At 41.3% G+C, this 19,591-nt stretch overlaps 1 protein-coding gene across 1 annotated transcript in view; it reads right to left on the bottom strand.

Annotated features, from left to right (window-relative positions):
* Positions 1-11,135: 11,135 nt before the first annotated feature.
* The window catches only part of LOC126412434 (UDP-glucosyltransferase 2-like), a 217,492-nt gene continuing 209,036 nt past the window's right edge, over positions 11,136-19,591 (bottom strand). The window contains exon 7 of the mRNA XM_050082029.1: positions 11,136-12,834. Within this exon, the coding sequence (XP_049937986.1) occupies positions 12,552-12,834 (283 nt within the window). The 3' untranslated portion in view covers positions 11,136-12,551. The remainder of the gene's footprint in view (positions 12,835-19,591) is intronic.

The following is a 19,591-nucleotide window of genomic DNA, read 5'->3' as shown; positions in this document are numbered from 1 at the left end:
GAGAATTTCTCCCTGAATCGTAACTGCGCGCTGGTCCGTTGCGTCTAAAGTTATTCTGTCTCCCTTGATAGTATTTATTTTGGTTCCCATATTGTCTGTTTCTCTTATTGTCTCTGTGATAGTCATTACCACGGAGAGGTGATCTTTCCCTGTAGTTATTATTACTCTGCCAACGGTTGTCATACGGGTGGTGTCTGTTTTGGTCACGATTTGTGTTGTGAGAATAGCCTTGTCGTGTCAAGTTATTACTTCTTTCATCGCGGAATTGCGACGGATGTGACCTGTAATTGTTGTGTTCCTGGTTTCGCGTTCCGCGATTGTCAGTGTCAATTTCTAATTATTGTAAGAGTCCCTGAAATGCTTCAATGTCGTCTTTGCAACGTCCTGCCAAAATAATATGTCGTAAATCTTCAGGCAGTTTGATTAAGCAAATGCGGATGAGTTCTGAGGGGCTGTATGGGTTTGAAAGATACTGATTCTTTTGCAACATGTCTTCAAAATATTTCATAAGACTGGAAAATTCAGATTGTTCGAAACGTTTCATCATTATGATGCTATGTTTTACCCGGTCTTGTGTGGCTTGAGACCAATATGCTGAGAGGAAGGCATGGTAAAACTCTCCTTCACTGTGGCAATCGTGAATTACCGATCGCATTCTTACAGCTGGTTCATTCTCCAAGTAGCCACACATAAATTCTAATCTGTGTTCTTACGACCAGTTGGGAGGAAAACAATGCGAGAATTGATGGAGCCATGCTTGTGGATGAATGTCGTTGCCAGAATTCTTAAATGTTTTGAATTTACGTGTAGTAATGAACAGCTTATAGTCAAAATCATCATGTCGGCGAGTCGCATATCGGTCATTGTTAGGTCGTGTCGGCCGTTCCATCTCAAAATTCGGTGCACATTGCCAATTTCTTTCATAACTTCCGAAATGCCCTGTGTTATTATTTTGTGGCTGTTCCGTATTTCTGTGTCCCTCTTCCCGTATTGGGGCGCGAGTATCCTCTGAAATACGTAATTCTTGAATTACCTGTGTCAGCTGATCTTGTACTTCCCGGATTTCTCTTTTGTACTGTGTATTGATTTGATTTTGATTCTGTTTGAATTTTCTAATTTGTTCATACTCTTCTGTGTCAGTGAAGGCTACAGGTCTTGTGTCATTCAGATCATCATCTAACTTTGTAGATAAGTTAGTGACCTGATCCGAAAGTTCGGCTACTTTCTCCGATAGTGAACACATTTCCTCAGTGTGTTTTTCTGAACCAAGTTTCAGAGTGTCCATTTGTGTTGAAATCGTATCTACTGTGTCCTTTAAGTTTTCTTGAGTTTTTGCAAGTTGCGTAACCGAATCGGTAGATGCAACTGAGTCAATTTTAGCTTGCAAGGTGTTGTGATTTTCATGAACAATAGTTTGCAGTTCTTTTATGGCTGCTTCATGATTCTGTAATGCATTTTCATGACGCGAAAAAATAGGTTGGAAATGCTCACAAATTTGTGTTTTTACGTCATTACAGACTTTTTGACATTTCGATTCGATGTTATGTAACTCAGTAGTTATATCTTCACTTGTTTGTTCAAGCGTGGTGTGAAGATTTTGTTCCATTGCGTCTAACTGTTGCTGTGTTTGTCTCTGGTGTTGTTCCATTGTGTCTAACTTTTGAAGCTTTTGCTGTGTTTGTCTCTGATTTTGTTCCATTGTGTCTAACTTCTGAAGCTTTTGCTCTGTTTGTCCCATTTGTTGTATTAATTGTAATAACAATGCATTGGTGTCTGAAATATGTTCCTCAGTGCTTTTCGGCAGTGAATTTGCACCGGCAACATTCACATTTTGACAAGCGGAAAATGTGTCTTGACTCATTTGAGAAAACGGTGAGAACCCAAAACCTGAGTCTACAGTATTTGCAATATTGTGTTCTGTCATTCCCGATTCCCGAGGCGAGCTGTTGCCGACCGATCGATCGATAATGCTTCCCTGTTCACTACCTGTTTCACTGTCTACACCATTATTTGACGCCCGCTCCATTTCCCTATGCACAGTTACTAAATTACTACTTTGAACATTAGTAAATTCATTACTCGGCGGCGCTGATAAGCTACGCTCGTCGTCACTATTATTTCTCAGTTTACTTTGGAGCCTAGTATTATGTTTTTCACACGCCATTATTGTCACAATATTTCACACGATAACACAGAAAAGCACAATTTGAAGAGCAAAAATAAGAGAACACATTAACATAGCACTGAAAATAATATCTAGTTAATTGCAGCTGCGAAATACTTGGTGCAAATCTACATGCATGCCACAACTGTTTTACTGTACAACAATGAAAGTCTGCAACTACAAAGGAGATTTTCTCTACAATTACGCACTAGCAATAAACAAAATCTACACTAATTACATAAACTACAACAAAAAATCAGAAGATTCCAGTGAGGTATCCTCGGCTAAGGGTCGACATATGAAACGTCCCCTTTTGAACAATTTCAAATGACTGTGCTTAAACTGACTCACAATATTTTGTTGGCGCAACGCAATCTGACTTTCAAAATTCCCTACAAAAGAATGGCCCTGACTAACATTAAACTATACCTTTCACAAATCACTTACCTCACAAAAATCTTCGCTGCTCAAGCTACTGCAATACAGCGAGCGCCACTACTGCCAGCTAAATAAAAGATTCAAACTATGGAAGGCACTAACTACTGATAGGGATAGTTAGCAAATGAAAGATATTAATAGAGAACAAACAATGTATTTACCTTGATATCATCATATATAAATATAGCAGTTCATGACAAATTTCAAAACTCCGCCATCTCTCTCCCCACATCCACCACTGCTGGCGGCTCACCTCCAACTGCGCAACGCTACGCGCTGTTCACATCCAGCTGCCGCTGCCCAACACTACAATGGCGAGTATTACAACAATGCAAAGCAGCCACAGACTGCACACAGCACAGCCAGTGATTTTCATACAGAGGTGGCGTTACCAATAAAAAAACCTAAACAGCCTACTTACACAGTGTATGTAGACGATCTGGTGATTCCTACTGGCACCTGGGTTGGTTCAAATGGCTCTGAGCACTATGGGACTCAACTGCTGTGGTTATCAGTCCCCTAGAACTTAGAACTACTTAAACCTAACTAACCTAAGGACATCACACACATCCATGCCAGAGGCAGGATTCGAGCCTGCGACCGTAGCAGTCACACGATTCCGGACTGCGCGCCTAGAACTGCGAGACCACCGCGGCCTGCCACCTGGGAGGAGCACGTAGTACTACTGGGTAGAGTCTTAGAAAGGTTTAAGCAAGCGGGAGTAACAGCGAATCTTGAGAAATCCAAATTTGGACGTAATCAGATTAAATTTCTAGGTCACACAATAACACCACAAGGCATCAAACCTTACAGCAAAAAACTTGACGCAATTCATGGGTTTCCTACCCCGAGAACTAAGAGACAACTCAAAGCGTTTATAGGTCTTGCATCCTTTTTAGACGGTTTGTTCCAAACCAATTAATGAATAACGAGTCGTTATTGAGCCTGTTGCGTAAAAATGCGCACTGGGTGTGGACAGAAGAATGTCAACGCGCATTTGACGCTATCAAAAACGCCTTGGTGAATGCAAACATACTGCGACACCCAGACATGGCAAAAGATTTTTGCATAGCGACAGATTCGTGTTTATACGGTCTGGGCGCTTGTTTGTTTCAGTGGGACAGGAGCAACGACCCCACAACAATCAAATCGGATTTGCCAGCCGCACATTAAACAGCTGTGAGAGAGCATATTCCGCTACCGAGTTAGAGGCTCTTGCTGTGGTTTGGGCGGTAAAGAAATTCAATTATTACATCCATGGCAAAGAAATCAAAGTATTCAGTGACCACCAGGCTCTGAGCTATTTGATGTCTTGCAAATTATACCATACCCGCTTGCTAAGATGGAGGTTGCAGGAATATACAATTAAAATTATGTACATAAAAGGACGAGATAATGTTGTAGCTGACGCCTTGTCGAGGCTCCCACTAGGGCAATCCTCAGTGTCAAAGATTTTGGAACAATCGGAGGAATACCGAATACTCTTAGTACAAGATAAGGTACATAGGAGGGACTTTTTACATATGTGTAAGAATATGTCTACATTGCAGGAAAGTGATACGATTTGGCGAGGTGTCATTAGCAAAATTAAAGAAGGAACCAATCTTAAAAGTGCTCAGAACTTCAAAATAGTAGATAATATTCTGTATTATAAAACAGGTGTGTCAAATGACCATGGAGTCGTGTGTATACCGCAACAGGCTATCCCAGCTGTAGTGTGGCACACGCATTTAGCATGGGGTCACGCTGGGATAGGCAAAACAATAAGGATTTTATCCAGATACTGTTACTTTAAGGGAATAAGCCAGCAGACTCGCACCATTATCAGGACTTGTCCTCTGTAGTGACTTGGCAAGACAGCCAAGCCACTCGGAGGTAGCCGAAAGGCACGCGTTTAAGCTCACGCAGACTGGCGTGAGGTCTGGAACATGACAATGTCTTGAGAATTGCAAATAAAGTACGAAGATCTTGGAATACTTAACTTTAATCCATAATTGGTGTACATCGCTCTTGATGATACATAAAACAATCTCAATATAAACTGGTAATGGCGCCTTGCTAGGTCGTAGCCAATGACGTAGCTGAAGGCTATGCTAACTATCGTCTCGGCAAATGAGAGCGTATTGGCCAGTGTAGCATCGCTAGCAAAGTCGGCTGTACAACTGGGGCGAGTGCTAGGACGTCTCTCTAGACCTGCCGTGTGGCGGCGCTCGGTGTGCAATCACTGACAGTGGCGACACACGGGTCCGACGTATACTAATGGACCGCGGCCGATTTAAAGGCTACCACCTAGCAAGTGTGGTGTCTGGCGGTGACACCACATCCTCTGTGCCAAAAAGCTAACTTTCAAAATAAGTCCACAAGGTTTGAACTGCATCCTATAGTGCCTCAGCGGCCACTTCAGTTAGTATCTATAGACATAACAGGACCCTACCCTCGAGCCAGGGGTGGATTAAAGTACATTTTAGCGGTATATGACCTTTTCTCTAAATACTTAAAAATATACTGCCTTAAATCAGCCACCGCTCGTGGAATAGTTAAATGGTTAGGGAAAGAATATTTCACACAGGTGGGTAAGCCTGAAGCGATAATATCGGATAATGCTTCCTATTTTACAGGTCATACCTGGAAGAACTATTTACATGAACAAGGTATAAAGCACATACTAATATCCCGTTCTCACCCACAAGCAAGTATAGTAGAAAGAACATTTGGAGAGTTAAATAAATTTTTCAGGTTATACATTGCATGTAAACACACAAGATGGCCAGATCTGATACCTAAATTTTTGGAAATTCACAACGCAACCCCGTGTGCCTCTACAGGGTATCCACCAAACGAGATTATAATGAATAATAATAGAGTACTGAGTGAGTGGCTGGCACCTTTGCCTAAGGTCCCAGTCATTCCTGAGCCTAAGTAAGAGAGGATAAGGAAAGCTGGGTGCAACCTTACCAGGTGCGCTCAGAAAAGGAAAGAAAAATATAATCAACATGTGACGAATAATCAAAAACTTAGTGTTGGGGACTTGGTGCTCTTACGCAATCATCCTAAGTCCTCGGCATCCTTGAAAGAGAATAGCAAGTGGCAATTGGTGTACAATGGACCTTTTAGAATAGTAAGTGTGCCACATGAGTGTAGCTATCTCTTAGCAGATCCCAACTCAGGAAGAGTACGGGGACTGTATCCGCGTAAGGATGTGAAAATATTCCTACAGTAAATGACAAATAGTCCTATGTGTTATGTGTAAGAAAGGTACACCATTCTTATGAAAATGAATGAACATTAATGATGTGTGATCTGTAAAGATAATGTACTAGTGTAGAAGTATTTAGTTATAAGAATATGATTGACTTTCTCTTTTGTTTATGAATATTTGTGTTATGTCTTTTTTTTAATTAGTGTTAGCTTAAACATGCTATAAATGTCTGCACAGATAACCTGATTAGTGCAATTATTTGTAGTGTTAAATTGTGACAGAGATCAGTCAGGAGGAACATTTTAGTAGTGATTAGTTTGTGTACTGCATAATATTCTATATGTGTGTCAAACTTGAAATATTTCTTGGTACAATCTTTTCTATTATTTGTATATATATATATATATATATATATATATATATATATATATATATATATATATATATATGTATATGTGTGTGTGTGTGTGTGTGTGTGTGTGTGTGTGTGTGTGTGTGTGTAGCTGTCAGATTGACAGATCCGAACCCAGAATAATACCAATAATATGAGACCCTGAGAACTTTGTTTTCAAACCAGTGTTATCAAAGAGAATAATGCACCCAGTAGTGACCTGAGGGCACCATGGGAGGTAAACGTATTGCAAATTTAAGTAGCGCAAAGTTACGCACAAAGAAGCTTCAATTGAAGCATGTGCAGATCCAATCAGTTAAAACAGCTAGCCTGATACAGTCCAAGTCAATTTTAGCCTACAGAGACTACAATGTAGTTACGTAGGACCTTGCATGTAAAGTGAGACATAATTTCAAAGGAGTTATTGAACAATATTTCTGAATCCGGCTGGAATGCACAAATAATATTGGGCAAACTAATACGAAATTTTAATATTTGTTACCATGTACGCAATTATCACACACCTTAGTAAAGAGCGAACAAAGAAGTTACGAATGTGCTGTTACAAAAAATTGCACAACGGACATTGTAACTGAAAAAAAACTTAAACGAAAGTGTAGTATTGTGTGGCAGGGACAGACAGTGACTGTTAAACCTGCAGCAATACGTCACGAGGTTGTTTTGAACAAGCAATAAGAAACTATCATCGCCGTGTGTGCAAGTGGACAAGGAACTAGCACGACACGAACAGTGAGCCGATAACGGACGGTGGACCAAGTTAGTGTCAAACTATAACTCTTTGTGTGTCAAGGGACGCTAGGAAAGCGCATTGACTACAGAGATACATTTTGTCCTAAGGTGAAAACTTGCATGTGACTAATGACAAGTCATGACATGGTGAAAAAATATTGTGTGCCCATAAAAAGTGTTACTGTGACAACGAAACATTGTGCAAACCAGACTAGTGAAGGCCTACTGAATAATAACTGCCAATAACTGTGTGCGTTCTTTCCCACAGCAGGAAAAATGCCCATAAGGATAGTACACTGTTTGTGAACTTGTTGCATGTTTGCTGGAGCACTGCAAGAAGATGTCTCACGGGCGAGCTGATACACAACGCGCATCCGGCTACCTCAGCCATGCAGCGGCCGCAGCAGCCCGTAGCAGACCAGACAGCCACACGCCTCTCCACGCCGTAGCTGTCTAAACACCGGGGGCGGTGACCTACACGGAGCCGACGCGCCGCGCCGAGCGCCGCTCAGCAACCACTCCGCACCGCTCACCAACTACAGCATTATTGACATATTCCAAAATATTTTCACAAACTGCGTAACATGTCAATGAACTCGATTTTTGATAAACATTGAACGTTTATTATGTATACCCGTAAATTGACAAGAGAAAATGAACACTAACAAGATTTGTATCACGTAGGTAGTGGGAACATTATGAAAAGTGACGTTGTGCTATATGATTTCAAAAAAGACTAAGTGATATATCCTAGGACAAGTGACCTTGCTGTATATCGCAAAAATAATAATTACGAGTTGTAAATCACACACAACAAACTTTCGTTGAACTGTATGTGACTGTGATATTATGTAACCGTTGATGACAAACTGCAAAATCAATTCAAAAGAATGACTGTTAAAGAGACCAGATTAATCATGAACCAACTGGGATGGCTGGGATCCGGCACAGTTTTGCCCAGGTTTCCTGTCTGCCTTCGCCCAAATGGGGGAACCATGAACATATATAACCCTGGGATTAATTAAAAGAGCCATTCCATATAAAAAATACAGAATTGTAAAGAACGTTACTGGCACCATTGTGTCAAAGTATAGAAACTCTTCGCCAAATGCTGCCAGGGGGCAATATAACGTTCCCTGGCAGCACACACACACTATTAATAAACTAAAATTTAATTGTACTATATACGCCGCTATGAAGCAATTTGTATATACTGTAATTATTTAACAAAAAATATTATTTAATTTTGTGTAAAGGACATTCGTTATTATTGTAATGTTTTCTGTAGTAATATTCTCGATGTATTTGTGATTGTAATATTTCTGTACTCATAATGTAATTACGGAATGTGTCAATATCTGCGATAACAAAAATGTAAAATACAGCCGCAGATTGCAAAGAGACATTAACGGTTTAACGGTTCAGTGGTATAAATAGGAATACATAATGTGCATTCTTTGTCTTCTTCTTCGAGAGCTGAGAGAGAGAGGAACCTGTGACGTAGCATTTTATGAATGGGTAGACTTCATCTGTCTGTATCTAGATTTAGCCGCCATTAGAGGAGAAATTACAAACTAATGTAAGTTGAATTATTGTTGTGGTCTAAATACATTATAATTTATCAAAAGTGTGTATTACTAATGTAAATGAGCTTGCCCATGTCATCTATAATATTTCTTTAAAGAATTTTCAGCATTTTTTTTTTTTTAGCAATAATCGCTGGTGTTGCTGGGCTGTGCCGCGACCGAACGATTTGCAGCGGCGCCACATTTAAAAAATTATTCCGCTAAGGAAAAATTAACCAAACCCGTAAATCGGGAGCAGATAAAGATTAGCAGTGAATTAAGAAAATGTTTTTTCTTTTACAGCGATCCTGAGACTGACGGAATTATTTACTAGTTTCACATTTGTGCATTCATAGGCGGATAGTTAACGCTGGAGTTTAACGATTTGTTGGTTCTTTCAAATAACTTAAATGTATAGTGAAGTGTGTTTTATCAATGATAATTAAACGTCGGCTTGTCAATATTTAACCATTTTCTGCTAATAGAGACAGTCTTGTGTTCCATAGCTAACGCCGGGAAGGAATTCAGCAAATATTTTAAAAAAAAAAACACTGCATTTAGAGAATGTATGCCAAGGCCGAAGTATGTAAAAGATTTAATTCTCAACTAAATATTCTTAATCAGTTAATATGAATTTATCAGCATGAGAGGGTTGACTAAGTTCACGTAATTTTAAATGTACTTAATTCTGTCTAAATGAATTTTTTATTACCACACGTAAATTAGAGGTTCTACAACAAAGTTCGTACGTACTAAAACAAAAGAGCAAATAACAAGAACAATTTAAAAAGTAACATTTACAACCCCCTCCCCGCCCCCCCCCCCCCCCCCGTACATTTTTTTCAATTCAAAATCATTTCATTTGATTTTATATTTATTTTTTTAAATTTCATTAAAGTTTGCCTTTCCTTAGTCTTTCTTCTAAGATAAGTCGTAAGGTCAGTATTGCCTCACATGTTCCAACATTTCTACATAATCCAAACTAATCTTCCCCGAGGTCGGCTTCTACCAGTTTTTCCATTCGCGTTAGTATTTTGCAGCTGTGACTTATTAAACTGATAGTTCGGTAATTTTCACATCTGTCAACACCTGCTTTCATTGGGATTGGAATTATTATATTCTTCTTGAAGTCTGAGGGAATTTCGCCTGTCTCATACATCTTTCTCACCAGATGGTAGAGTTTTGTCAGGACTGGCTCTCCCAAGGCTGTCAGTAGTTCTAATGGAATGTTGTCTACTCCCGGGGCCTTGTTTCGACTTAGGTCTTTCAGTGCTCTGTCAAACTCTTCGCACAGTGTCAAATCTCCCATTTCATCTTCATCTACCTCCTCCTCCATTTCCATAATATTGTCCTCAAGTACATCCCCCCTGTATAGACCCTCTATATACTCCTTCCATCCTTCTTTGCTTAGAACTGGGTTTCCATCTGCGCTCTTGATATTCATGCAAGTGGTTCTCTTCTCTCCAAAGGTCTCTAATTTTCCTGTAGGCAGTGTCTATCTTACCCCTAGTGAGATAAGCCTCTACATCCTTAATGTTTTCTCTAGCCATCCCTGCTTAGCCATTTTGCACTTCCTGTCGACATATATCATAAATGTAATTAAAACTTGCTGATTACTGACAAATTTACAAATCAGACTTACCTGAACAGTAGGAAGCCATTACTGTAACTAGGGTAACAGCTGACACCTACTTGGGATTTGGGAAGCAAGTGTTATTACGACTGTGTGCCAGGTGATGTCTGAGGACGGTACTGTGTACCGAAATTGGTAGCCCTTACGCAAAGCAAAGAAAAAGTGCGAATGAAGGCTGAAACAAATACTTTTTCTCAATATACTGATGGCTATTGCAACTGGCAGTACGTGGGAAATGCAGATATAGTATGAGTCATCACTCCAAACCACTCGTTTCCAGTCACTCAGTTGTGCCGCTTTTTACTCCTCCTCAAGTGCCAGTTAACACTGACTACAGAACTCGGTGCCTTATGATGGTCTGCTGGACCATCGTATCCCATTCCTTTTAAATCCCTGTGCACGGTCATTGCGTTAACTGCTTTGCTGGTAACATTTCTGGAAAACACAGGTGCTCCTGTTCACTGATTTTGTGCGACGTTTACAACCACCCTTCGCAACGCAGGACAGTCTGTGTGTGCCAGTACGTGAGGCCTGCCTGGTGTGTCGATTTAGCCCCAGCTGTTCCCTCACATTTTCACTTTACAATCACTTCAGTAGTTGAATTTGACCTTCGTAGAAGGGTCGAAATGTCACTGATGGATGTGGTAGTCCAAAACCTAGTCCACATTTGAACCCACTGACCTCTCCTGACTGACCCGCACTCCTGTTACAACTTCTCTGATAAAAAAACGATACACGCGACACATTACACCACACCTGCTTTTATACTATGGCCAACACTGCACGTCTGTTTTACTACCATATGTATGAGCTGACAAATGATTTCCGACAAAAATAAATGTCTTTTAAATTAAGAATCTTCTAAAATATTGACAGAAAATAGATTCGCTCAAGTGGGCATCCTCCATTTGCAGTCAGGAATCCGTGAGAGCAGGCAGTTGATTTTATTAAACTTCACCCTGTATATGGAATCATTAGAAATCAAAATAAATAAATAATAATAATCATTAAATTTATTTCACATTTGCTAATTTACAGTACTTATTATGAAAAAGATATCACAGCTTAAAGGTTTTACATTGTTAAGAGCATTTTAAACCTACAAATCACAATACTGCCGTACCCTTCAATGAATGTTTTTGACTAGGCAGTAGGAACTCATTACACACTACAAATATTTCGATCTTTTAATTTACAAGTAATAACACCTTTGCCAGGAAGTATATTCAAATCTAAAGGATAGCAGGTCAATAAAAACAAATCATAGCAAACTGCAATAAACAGGTACATCTCTGAACGATAATTTTACACTCACGAACGTAGCCTAGAAGTGAAACTGAAAGGGAACAGACAAACAAGTGGAAGAACTAGCAATGGAGCATACCATGTAGTACCATTTATTACAGAGTTATAATTCAAGTAATATCTGACACATCAGTCATCTGGAATACCAGTGTACAGAATGCAAGAAATACTATTATTTTGAAACTGATGTGCAGTGAAGTCTCTTACAAGTGAAAAGACATCTTGTTGTACACTATAAGCTGCATGTAAAAATATTTAATTGCGAGACCAACATTCAAGCAAATACTCCAGTGACATTTCATACAGAGGACAAACAAATGAATGTATGTACAGAGATGTCAGTAACAGAAGAACATCCTGTACATATTGCAGTTGACATGTAAAGTTACTTACATATTGTATGCACTATATCAATGATGTGTATGTGTCAACTGTAAAATCTCTGTCATTTTAAAATTGATGTGAGCCTAGAGAACACAGCATCCTTTGGATATTTAAAATATAATCATAACCATGTCTATGTAATCACGATAGGGTCCATATCTGTACCTCTGAGGTACACAGTTCCTCATGTGCGGAAGTTACAACTGGCTACAGATGAACAGCCATACTTCTTGGCCACATTGGACATTACTTTTGCAGGATGAAAATATGAAACTTAGACTCAGGGCAAAGAATCTTATATTACAGGACTCTTGCTATCTCTGAGAGAGATAATTCACGTCTAGACATGAATATTTACAAACTGTGGACCACAAAACATCTCTTGCCAATCTCTGATGGAGGATATTTGTGTATTGAAGGAGGCACCCAAAACGATCCAAACATTTACCTAAAGAAATTGATGTCTGGTACCTTTCTTTGTCAACAGACTAAAAATATTAATACGATAAATTTCAATATGAATCATTACAATAAAATGAATACTAGCTCGCAACAGCATTGATTCAGATGATACGGAAATGTGAATTAAACACGACCAGTTCGGTAAACAGTAACACTCACAATAGTGTAAACTAGGGCCAAGAGCTTCAAAACACAAAGACGTTGTGTTACAGATATCACACCGACACACAGTAACCTAGAAACGAGTCCACATTTTTTCCTCACTGTGTCTTCGCTTTATCTCGTTTTGACCTGAATACGAGGGCGACTGTCCACCGCAGGACAAAGCACACGACAGTGACTGCAACTACAGCCACGAGCAGGATGAAGCCGATGACGTCCAACAGGAGCAGCTGCCACCAGTGGAGGTCCAGGGCGGCGCTGCGCAGGTGCGGCGCTCCCTTATGGCGGATCATGTACTCCAGCCACCACACCGCCTTGTCCAGGGACGTCTCCCAGTGCTCGCGGAACAGCTTCGAGTACTGCTTCATGTTCTCGGAGTACCTACGGAAAGGAAGACCAGCAACAATTTATCTCGCATGCTCATGGTACATCTGCTGCTATATTATCACATCTCTTTATCTTTTCATTAAATGTTAGCACATCTGAGTTCATCAGTGCTGTTCGTGTTTAATGTTGTTACTTTTGTGTACATAGTTCCGCGTAGTCAGCGCGTACACAACTTTCCCACTAGAGTGCGCCCCGCTAATCACAAGAGCGCAGGCGCAGCGCTCGTCCATCTCCGCACTACGAGATGGCGCTGCCTTAGAGACGGACCAAATTCTGCTTCTGCCAATCTGCGTATTAATATGTAACGCAGCCAATGAGATTGCTGCTAACATAGAACCTTTTCTCCTCACGGATCACACTCGCGCAGTGATACCTGAACGCGCGAGGTATTATAACGAGTGTACAGACCTCCGATGAGTCAGTCTGCATTTGTCTGCAACAGTCTGTACCAGTCTGCATTTGTCTGTACCAGTCTATGGTTATGATTCAGTCTGCGCCTAATCAGATTATCATATTCCTGTACATAGCCATGAAGAGAAATGTATAGACACTTTGTCAAGTATCAGAGATATGTGAGAATAAGATTAACATACCAAGACCAAAGGAACTTCAGATTGTCAATTGTAAATAGCATCCAGAACCAAGTTAAGTTATTTTTATGCTTTTATTATTTTAATAAATGTGTGTGAAAATTAATCAATTTCAGTTTAAAGTTGGTCACCGTCAATCTGCTACTCTAAGCGTGCATGTGGCATTTCTATCGTCTGACCTAACGGCAGAAGATAAACACGTCACGATATGACCAAGAGACATATTACTGACACTCGCCTACTTTGTTAGAGCGACAAGTCAAATAATCTGATGGTGTGTGTACCGAAGGTCTTACAGTACGCACACCACAGTTACCATGACAGATAGGATTATGATGGCCACAAACAGCGTTAGATGCTGAGTTGTCACTGTGAAGGACTCAGAGGTCGCCACAAGGGAAGCCTCTATATTTTGTACCAAACTGATGTGCACCTGCCACCTGAGAACAGGTTGCGGACTCCCTGCAATAATGTATCATCATGTACCATTGCTCCGAGACTAGCAGCAATCTGATTAAGTAATTACCTTCCCACGCTTACGTGCTGTTAACCCAACATAAACGGCTGCATTTGGAGTCGTGGCATGATTGGGAAGCATGGGCTGCTGATCAGTGCCATTACACTGTGTTCAGTAAACTGGATGAACGTCGATGGCGCATTTGCTTGCGACCTGGGGAGAACTTCCACTAAGCCAGTGGTTTGGTGTGATGGTGTAGGGAGCCATCAGGTCACGGCTGACAGAGATCGAGGCAACTCTGATGGCACTACGGAACAACACACACATCCCGTGTCCTCGCGTGTTCCTCTCATGCGACCATGGAATGGTGCCACTTCTCAAGGGGACAATGCTCAACCTCACATTGCACATCACACTATAAACTGACTCTGTGATCTCAAGGTATTCACGTGGTTAGCAACACCCTGAATGTTTTCCTGATCGAACATCAGTGGGACTGGCTCGGACTTTCGTCCCAGTGCCAATATGCAGGATATTGAGCATCAGTTGCAACTCTTCCGGGCCATCTTATCTCAGAAAGAGATACAGTGGCTTTATCATGTCCTTCCCTACCAGATCTGGGCAGGCATCCAGGACAGAAAGGTGCAACGTCATACTGATAAGCGCACCCACACAGCAAAGTTCTTTGTTCATTTCATTCGTGTTTGTAATCACTGAAAAAACATCACATACCCTCTCAATTACTGAAGTGATTACTTCTTTCGCCAGGCAGTGTGTTTACTAGGATGAATTATTGTTTCTTCTTGCGAAACTGACTGGCAACATGTGTTATTTATATTTAAATTTCATGTGGCACTTGGAGGACTGGAACCAGGGATTCTTGGTGCTTCAGCGACCAGTAATGTTAGTCTTTAAATCCTGAGATAAGCCAACAGTTGTCAGTGCATAGGTTCAATATGAAATGCCACAGGATGTTTTGGTGGACGAAACATCAATTCATATTAAATCTTTATAGTTCATTTGGAACAGAGAGTTATTGTTCCAGCTGCATTATAAAAACAAACAAAATCATTCATCCTGTGCGAATTTTTTTCTCTGTATTGTTTTTCACTTGATAATACCGAAACGCTACCAAGTCAAATGCATCCACTTAACTTAAATAATTAATTTATGTCATTTTTATCCTCATCTATACAGCAATCTATTGCTTATTCGTACCTAGATAAATTAAATTTCTCAATAAACGTAATTACTCTTGTCCCTTCGAAAAAAGCCAATAAAATCCTAAGTGTTTTGACACACTCCCACACTCCATAAATCGAAATGATCATCATGACAGACCGAGCACAAACTCTAAAAATCGCAGTTGGCGGCAACCTAACGTTCAGTAATTTGAATATTTCGGTACATCTTTCCATTTTCAACTATTTGTGACACTCCTTTGTTTAGTCAATAATGAATAACTGAAAAGCGATATGGTGTAAATATTTGGCCTTCTCGTGTATCGCCATTGGGTATTATATAATAGAACGACATTTCCTGACATAATTGGCCGTGACAGACAGTCAGCCTGTTACGCGGTAATATTAATGAAACGGTGTGAATAATTCTGACGTACGGTATTATGTCAAGTGGAGGTAGAAAATCTAATTTTTCTACTCCAGGGAGACCATTCTCCACCAAACGTTGACACACAGTCAGCACGGATTCAAAAAAATATTCATTCTTGAGAAACACAACTAGCTCTTTATTCACACGAAGCAATGAGTTGTATCGACAGCAAATTGATTCCACATTTGCAAATTTCCAGAAGGATTTTGACACCCTTCCTCACGAGAGACCTCTATTCAAACTGTGTGCCTATGGATTACTGCTTCAGTTTTGCGACGGGATCCATGATTTCCTCTCAGAAACGTCACAGTACGTAGTAATCGATGGATAATCATCGAATAGAACAAAAATGATATCCGGCATTCCCCAAGGAAGTGTTATAGGCCACCTGCTGTTCCTAATCCACATAAACGATGTAGGAGATGATATGAACAGTCAACTGAGATTTTTTGCAGATGATGCTGTCATTTATCGCATAGTAAAGTCATCAGAAGATCAAAACCAATTGTAAACGTACTTAGACATGATGTGTAAATGGTTTGAAAAGTGGTAATTGTCTCTCAATAAGCGTGACGTGAAATCCGTTAAATTTACATTACACGATAAATCACGCAAATTTAAAGACTGACAATTTCACTAAATGCCTAGCAATTACAGTTAAGAACAAGTTGGAGATCACATAGTTACTGTTGTTGGGAGGGCAATTCAATGACTACGTTTTACTGGCAGAACACTAATAAGACGCCACAAGTCTACCTCACCATGCTTGTGGGTCCTTTGCTAGAGTGTTGATGTGCTGTATGGGAACTTTATCAGATATGGTCGACGGAGGGTGTCGAAAAAGTTCAAGAAGGGCAACTCGTTCTGTAGCATTGCAGAATGTGGGAGGAAGTGTCACGGATATGATAAGAGAGTTTGGATGGCAGTCATTAAAACAAAAGTGTGTTCGTTGCGGCTAGATCTTTTCACGAAACTTCAGACACCAGCTTTCTCCTCTGAAAGTGAAAATGTTTTATTGTTGACAACCAACGAAAGGAGAAATGACCATCTTAATAAAATAAGAGAAATCAGACGTCATTCAGAAAGATTTAAGGGTTCATTTTTTTCCATGCGCTGTTAGAGAGTGAAACGGCGAAGAAAGATTCCGAAGCTGCTTCGAATAACCATCTGCCAGACACTTGAGTGAGAATTGCCGAGTAGTCATGTAGATGTAGATAATTTCCGTCGCGTCTTCTGTGGGAAATTAGGTGCACATAATTGGAAACACATTTACGTATAAAGTCAGCGTGTTGTTTATTCAGGTTGTAAGAGGTCCTTGACTAAGGAATTTATTGCTAGCGCATTCGATCAGATGTAATTTCGATGGGTTGCTTACGCGCTGCCTGCAATATGTAAGCTGTAAGAGAATCTCAGACCAGAGAGTAGTGTTGGCTGCAGTAGGAACTGTGCGGCAGTAGGACTAAGCAGCTAGGTGTATGGAGATGGCTGGGCCGGTCGTGGGGAGTGATGGCTGTGCCTGAGCGATGTAGTATAAGGTAAAAGCAGCCGCGCGCATATGTAGTTTGTTAAACTAAATTTGTACTGTTGTTATATCAAGTCCCATGTAACTGTTTCAAAAAATCTTTTAATTATAATCTTTTTTATAACATTAACTTTTTGACAATCATTCATCTGAATTTAAAGAATTTACTAATTTCTGCAATTCATGGTCATCCCTATTAACGTAAGGAAAAATCAGTTGTTTCTTCTTATACATGACATATCTAGCGGCCAGCATTGCACTAGGCTGTGCCAGAAAAATTTCTTATAGGAGCAGATATATACGCGTTATCCGACGACTTCATTGAGGTAAGAGTTTTCAATTTATTCAGTAGGATCTTTCAGGGCCATGACACAGCACTGCCGACGTCCAAATTTATCAGTTTAGATTCATAGTCAGTTAATTATTGAAAGGTTATATGTGAGCCACATTTTTATTGCGAGATTACAGAACTGTTGGGAGGTTATACTGAATGTGAATACTATACATAATTATTTTTACTGTTGGCAGGTTACAAGGTACAGTGACCATTTTCGAACGAAGACAGGGTGATTCCGTGATAATGTTGCAAACTTTCGGTGTTGATGGAGAAGGGTAAATGTATCAGTTTGAGGTAAGGGATGCTGGTCTAGAAATGACCGAGTGGAAAGTTGTAAGCGAAAATCTTTTCAGTTTAAACGCACTTTTCGTATTTCGAGAAACGATTTTGTGCCTTCTCGGAACCGATCTGGAGTACTGACAAGATCAGGTTCCTGTAATTTTTGATGTAATATTGTTTCGTGTGTCTGTTCACAAGGTAAACACAATTGTAATTTTTGCTGTAATATTGTTTCGTGTGTATATTGATAAGGTAAACACAAAAATGTCAGCGGTGCACCGCAAACTCCGGCTGGATATCCACCGGCCATTTTTTGTGCTTTCAGGTACACGTACATCCTTAGAACAGAAATACACTCCTGGAAATTGAAATAAGAACACCGTGAATTCATTGTCCCAGGAAGGGGAAACTTTATTGACACATTCCTGGGGTCAGATACATCACATGATCACACTGACAGAACCACAGGCACATAGACACAGGCAACAGAGCATGCACAATGTCGGCACTAGTACAGTGTATATCCACCTTTCGCAGCAATGCAGGCTGCTATTCTCCCATGGAGACGATCGTAGAGATGCTGGATGTAGTCCTGTGGAACGGCTTGCCATGCCATTTCCACCTGGCGCCTCAGTTGGACCGGCGTTCGTGCTGGACGTGCAGACCGCGTGAGACGACGCTTCATCCAGTCCCAAACATGCTCAATGGGGGACAGATCCGGAGATCTTGCTGGCCAGGGTAGTTGACTTACACCTTCCAGAGCACGTTGGGTGGTACGGGATACATGCGGACGTGCATTGTTCTGTTGGAACAGCAAGTTCCCTTGCCGGTCTAGGAATGGTAGAACGATGGGTTCGATGACGGTTTGGATGTACCGTGCACTATTCAGTGTCCCCTCGACGATCACCAGTGGTGTACGGCCAGTGTAGGAGATCGCTCCCCACACCATGATGCCGGGTGTTGGCCCTGTGTGCCTCGGTCATATGCAGTCCTGATTGTGGCGCTCACCTGCACGGCGCCAAACACACATACGACCATCATTGGCACCAAGGCAGAAGCGACTCTCATCGCTGAAGACGACACGTCTCCATTCGTCCCTCCATTCACGCCTGTCGCGACACCACTGGAGGCGGGCTGCACGATGTTGGGGCGTGAGCGGAAGACGGCCTAACGGTGTGCGGAACCGTAGCCCAGCTTCATGGAGACGGTTGCGAATGGTCCTCGCCGATACCCCAGGAGCAACAGTGTCCCTAATTTGCTGGGAAGTGGCGGTGCGGTCCCCTACGGCACTGCGTAGGATCCTACGGTCTTGGCGTGCATCCGTGCGTCGCTGCGGTCCGGTCCCAGGTCGACGGGCACGTGCACCTTCCGCCGACCACTGGCGACAACATCGATGTGCTGTGGAGACCTCACGCCCCACGTCTTGAGCAATTCGGCGGTACGTCCACCCGGCCTCCCGCATGCCCACTATACGCCCTCGCTCAAAGTCCGTCAACTGCACATACGGTTCACGTCCACGCTGTCGCGGCATGCTACCAGTGTTAAAGACTGCGATGGAGCTCCGTATGCCACGGCAAACTGGCTGACACTGACGGCGGCGGTGCACAAATGCTGCGCAGCTAGCGCCATTCGACGGCCAACACCGCGGTTCCTGGTGTGTCCGCTGTGCCGTGCGTGTGATCATTGCTTGTACAGCCCTCTCGCAGTGTCCGGAGCAAGTATGGTGGGTCTGACACACCGGTGTCAATGTGTTCTTTCTTCCATTTCCAGGAGTGTAGATAATGACGTATTTTTGGCTCTGGACACAACACAAAATGCGATCTACCAAACACGTTGAAGGTCACAGAAGGAGATACTGTCTTTGGAAAAAACAGTGAAGTTCCGTCACGTATTTTCTGAAATTTGTATGTATGTTCTGTTAGAAAAATAAAAATTAATAAACAAATTGAAAAACC

The sequence above is a fragment of the Schistocerca serialis genome, chromosome 7, assembly GCF_023864345.2.
Source record: "Schistocerca serialis cubense isolate TAMUIC-IGC-003099 chromosome 7, iqSchSeri2.2, whole genome shotgun sequence".
NCBI classification, from domain to species: Eukaryota; Metazoa; Arthropoda; class Insecta; order Orthoptera; family Acrididae; genus Schistocerca; species Schistocerca serialis.
The sequence above is the reverse complement of the archived record's forward strand: the minus strand, read 5'-3'. Positions and strand labels throughout refer to the sequence as shown.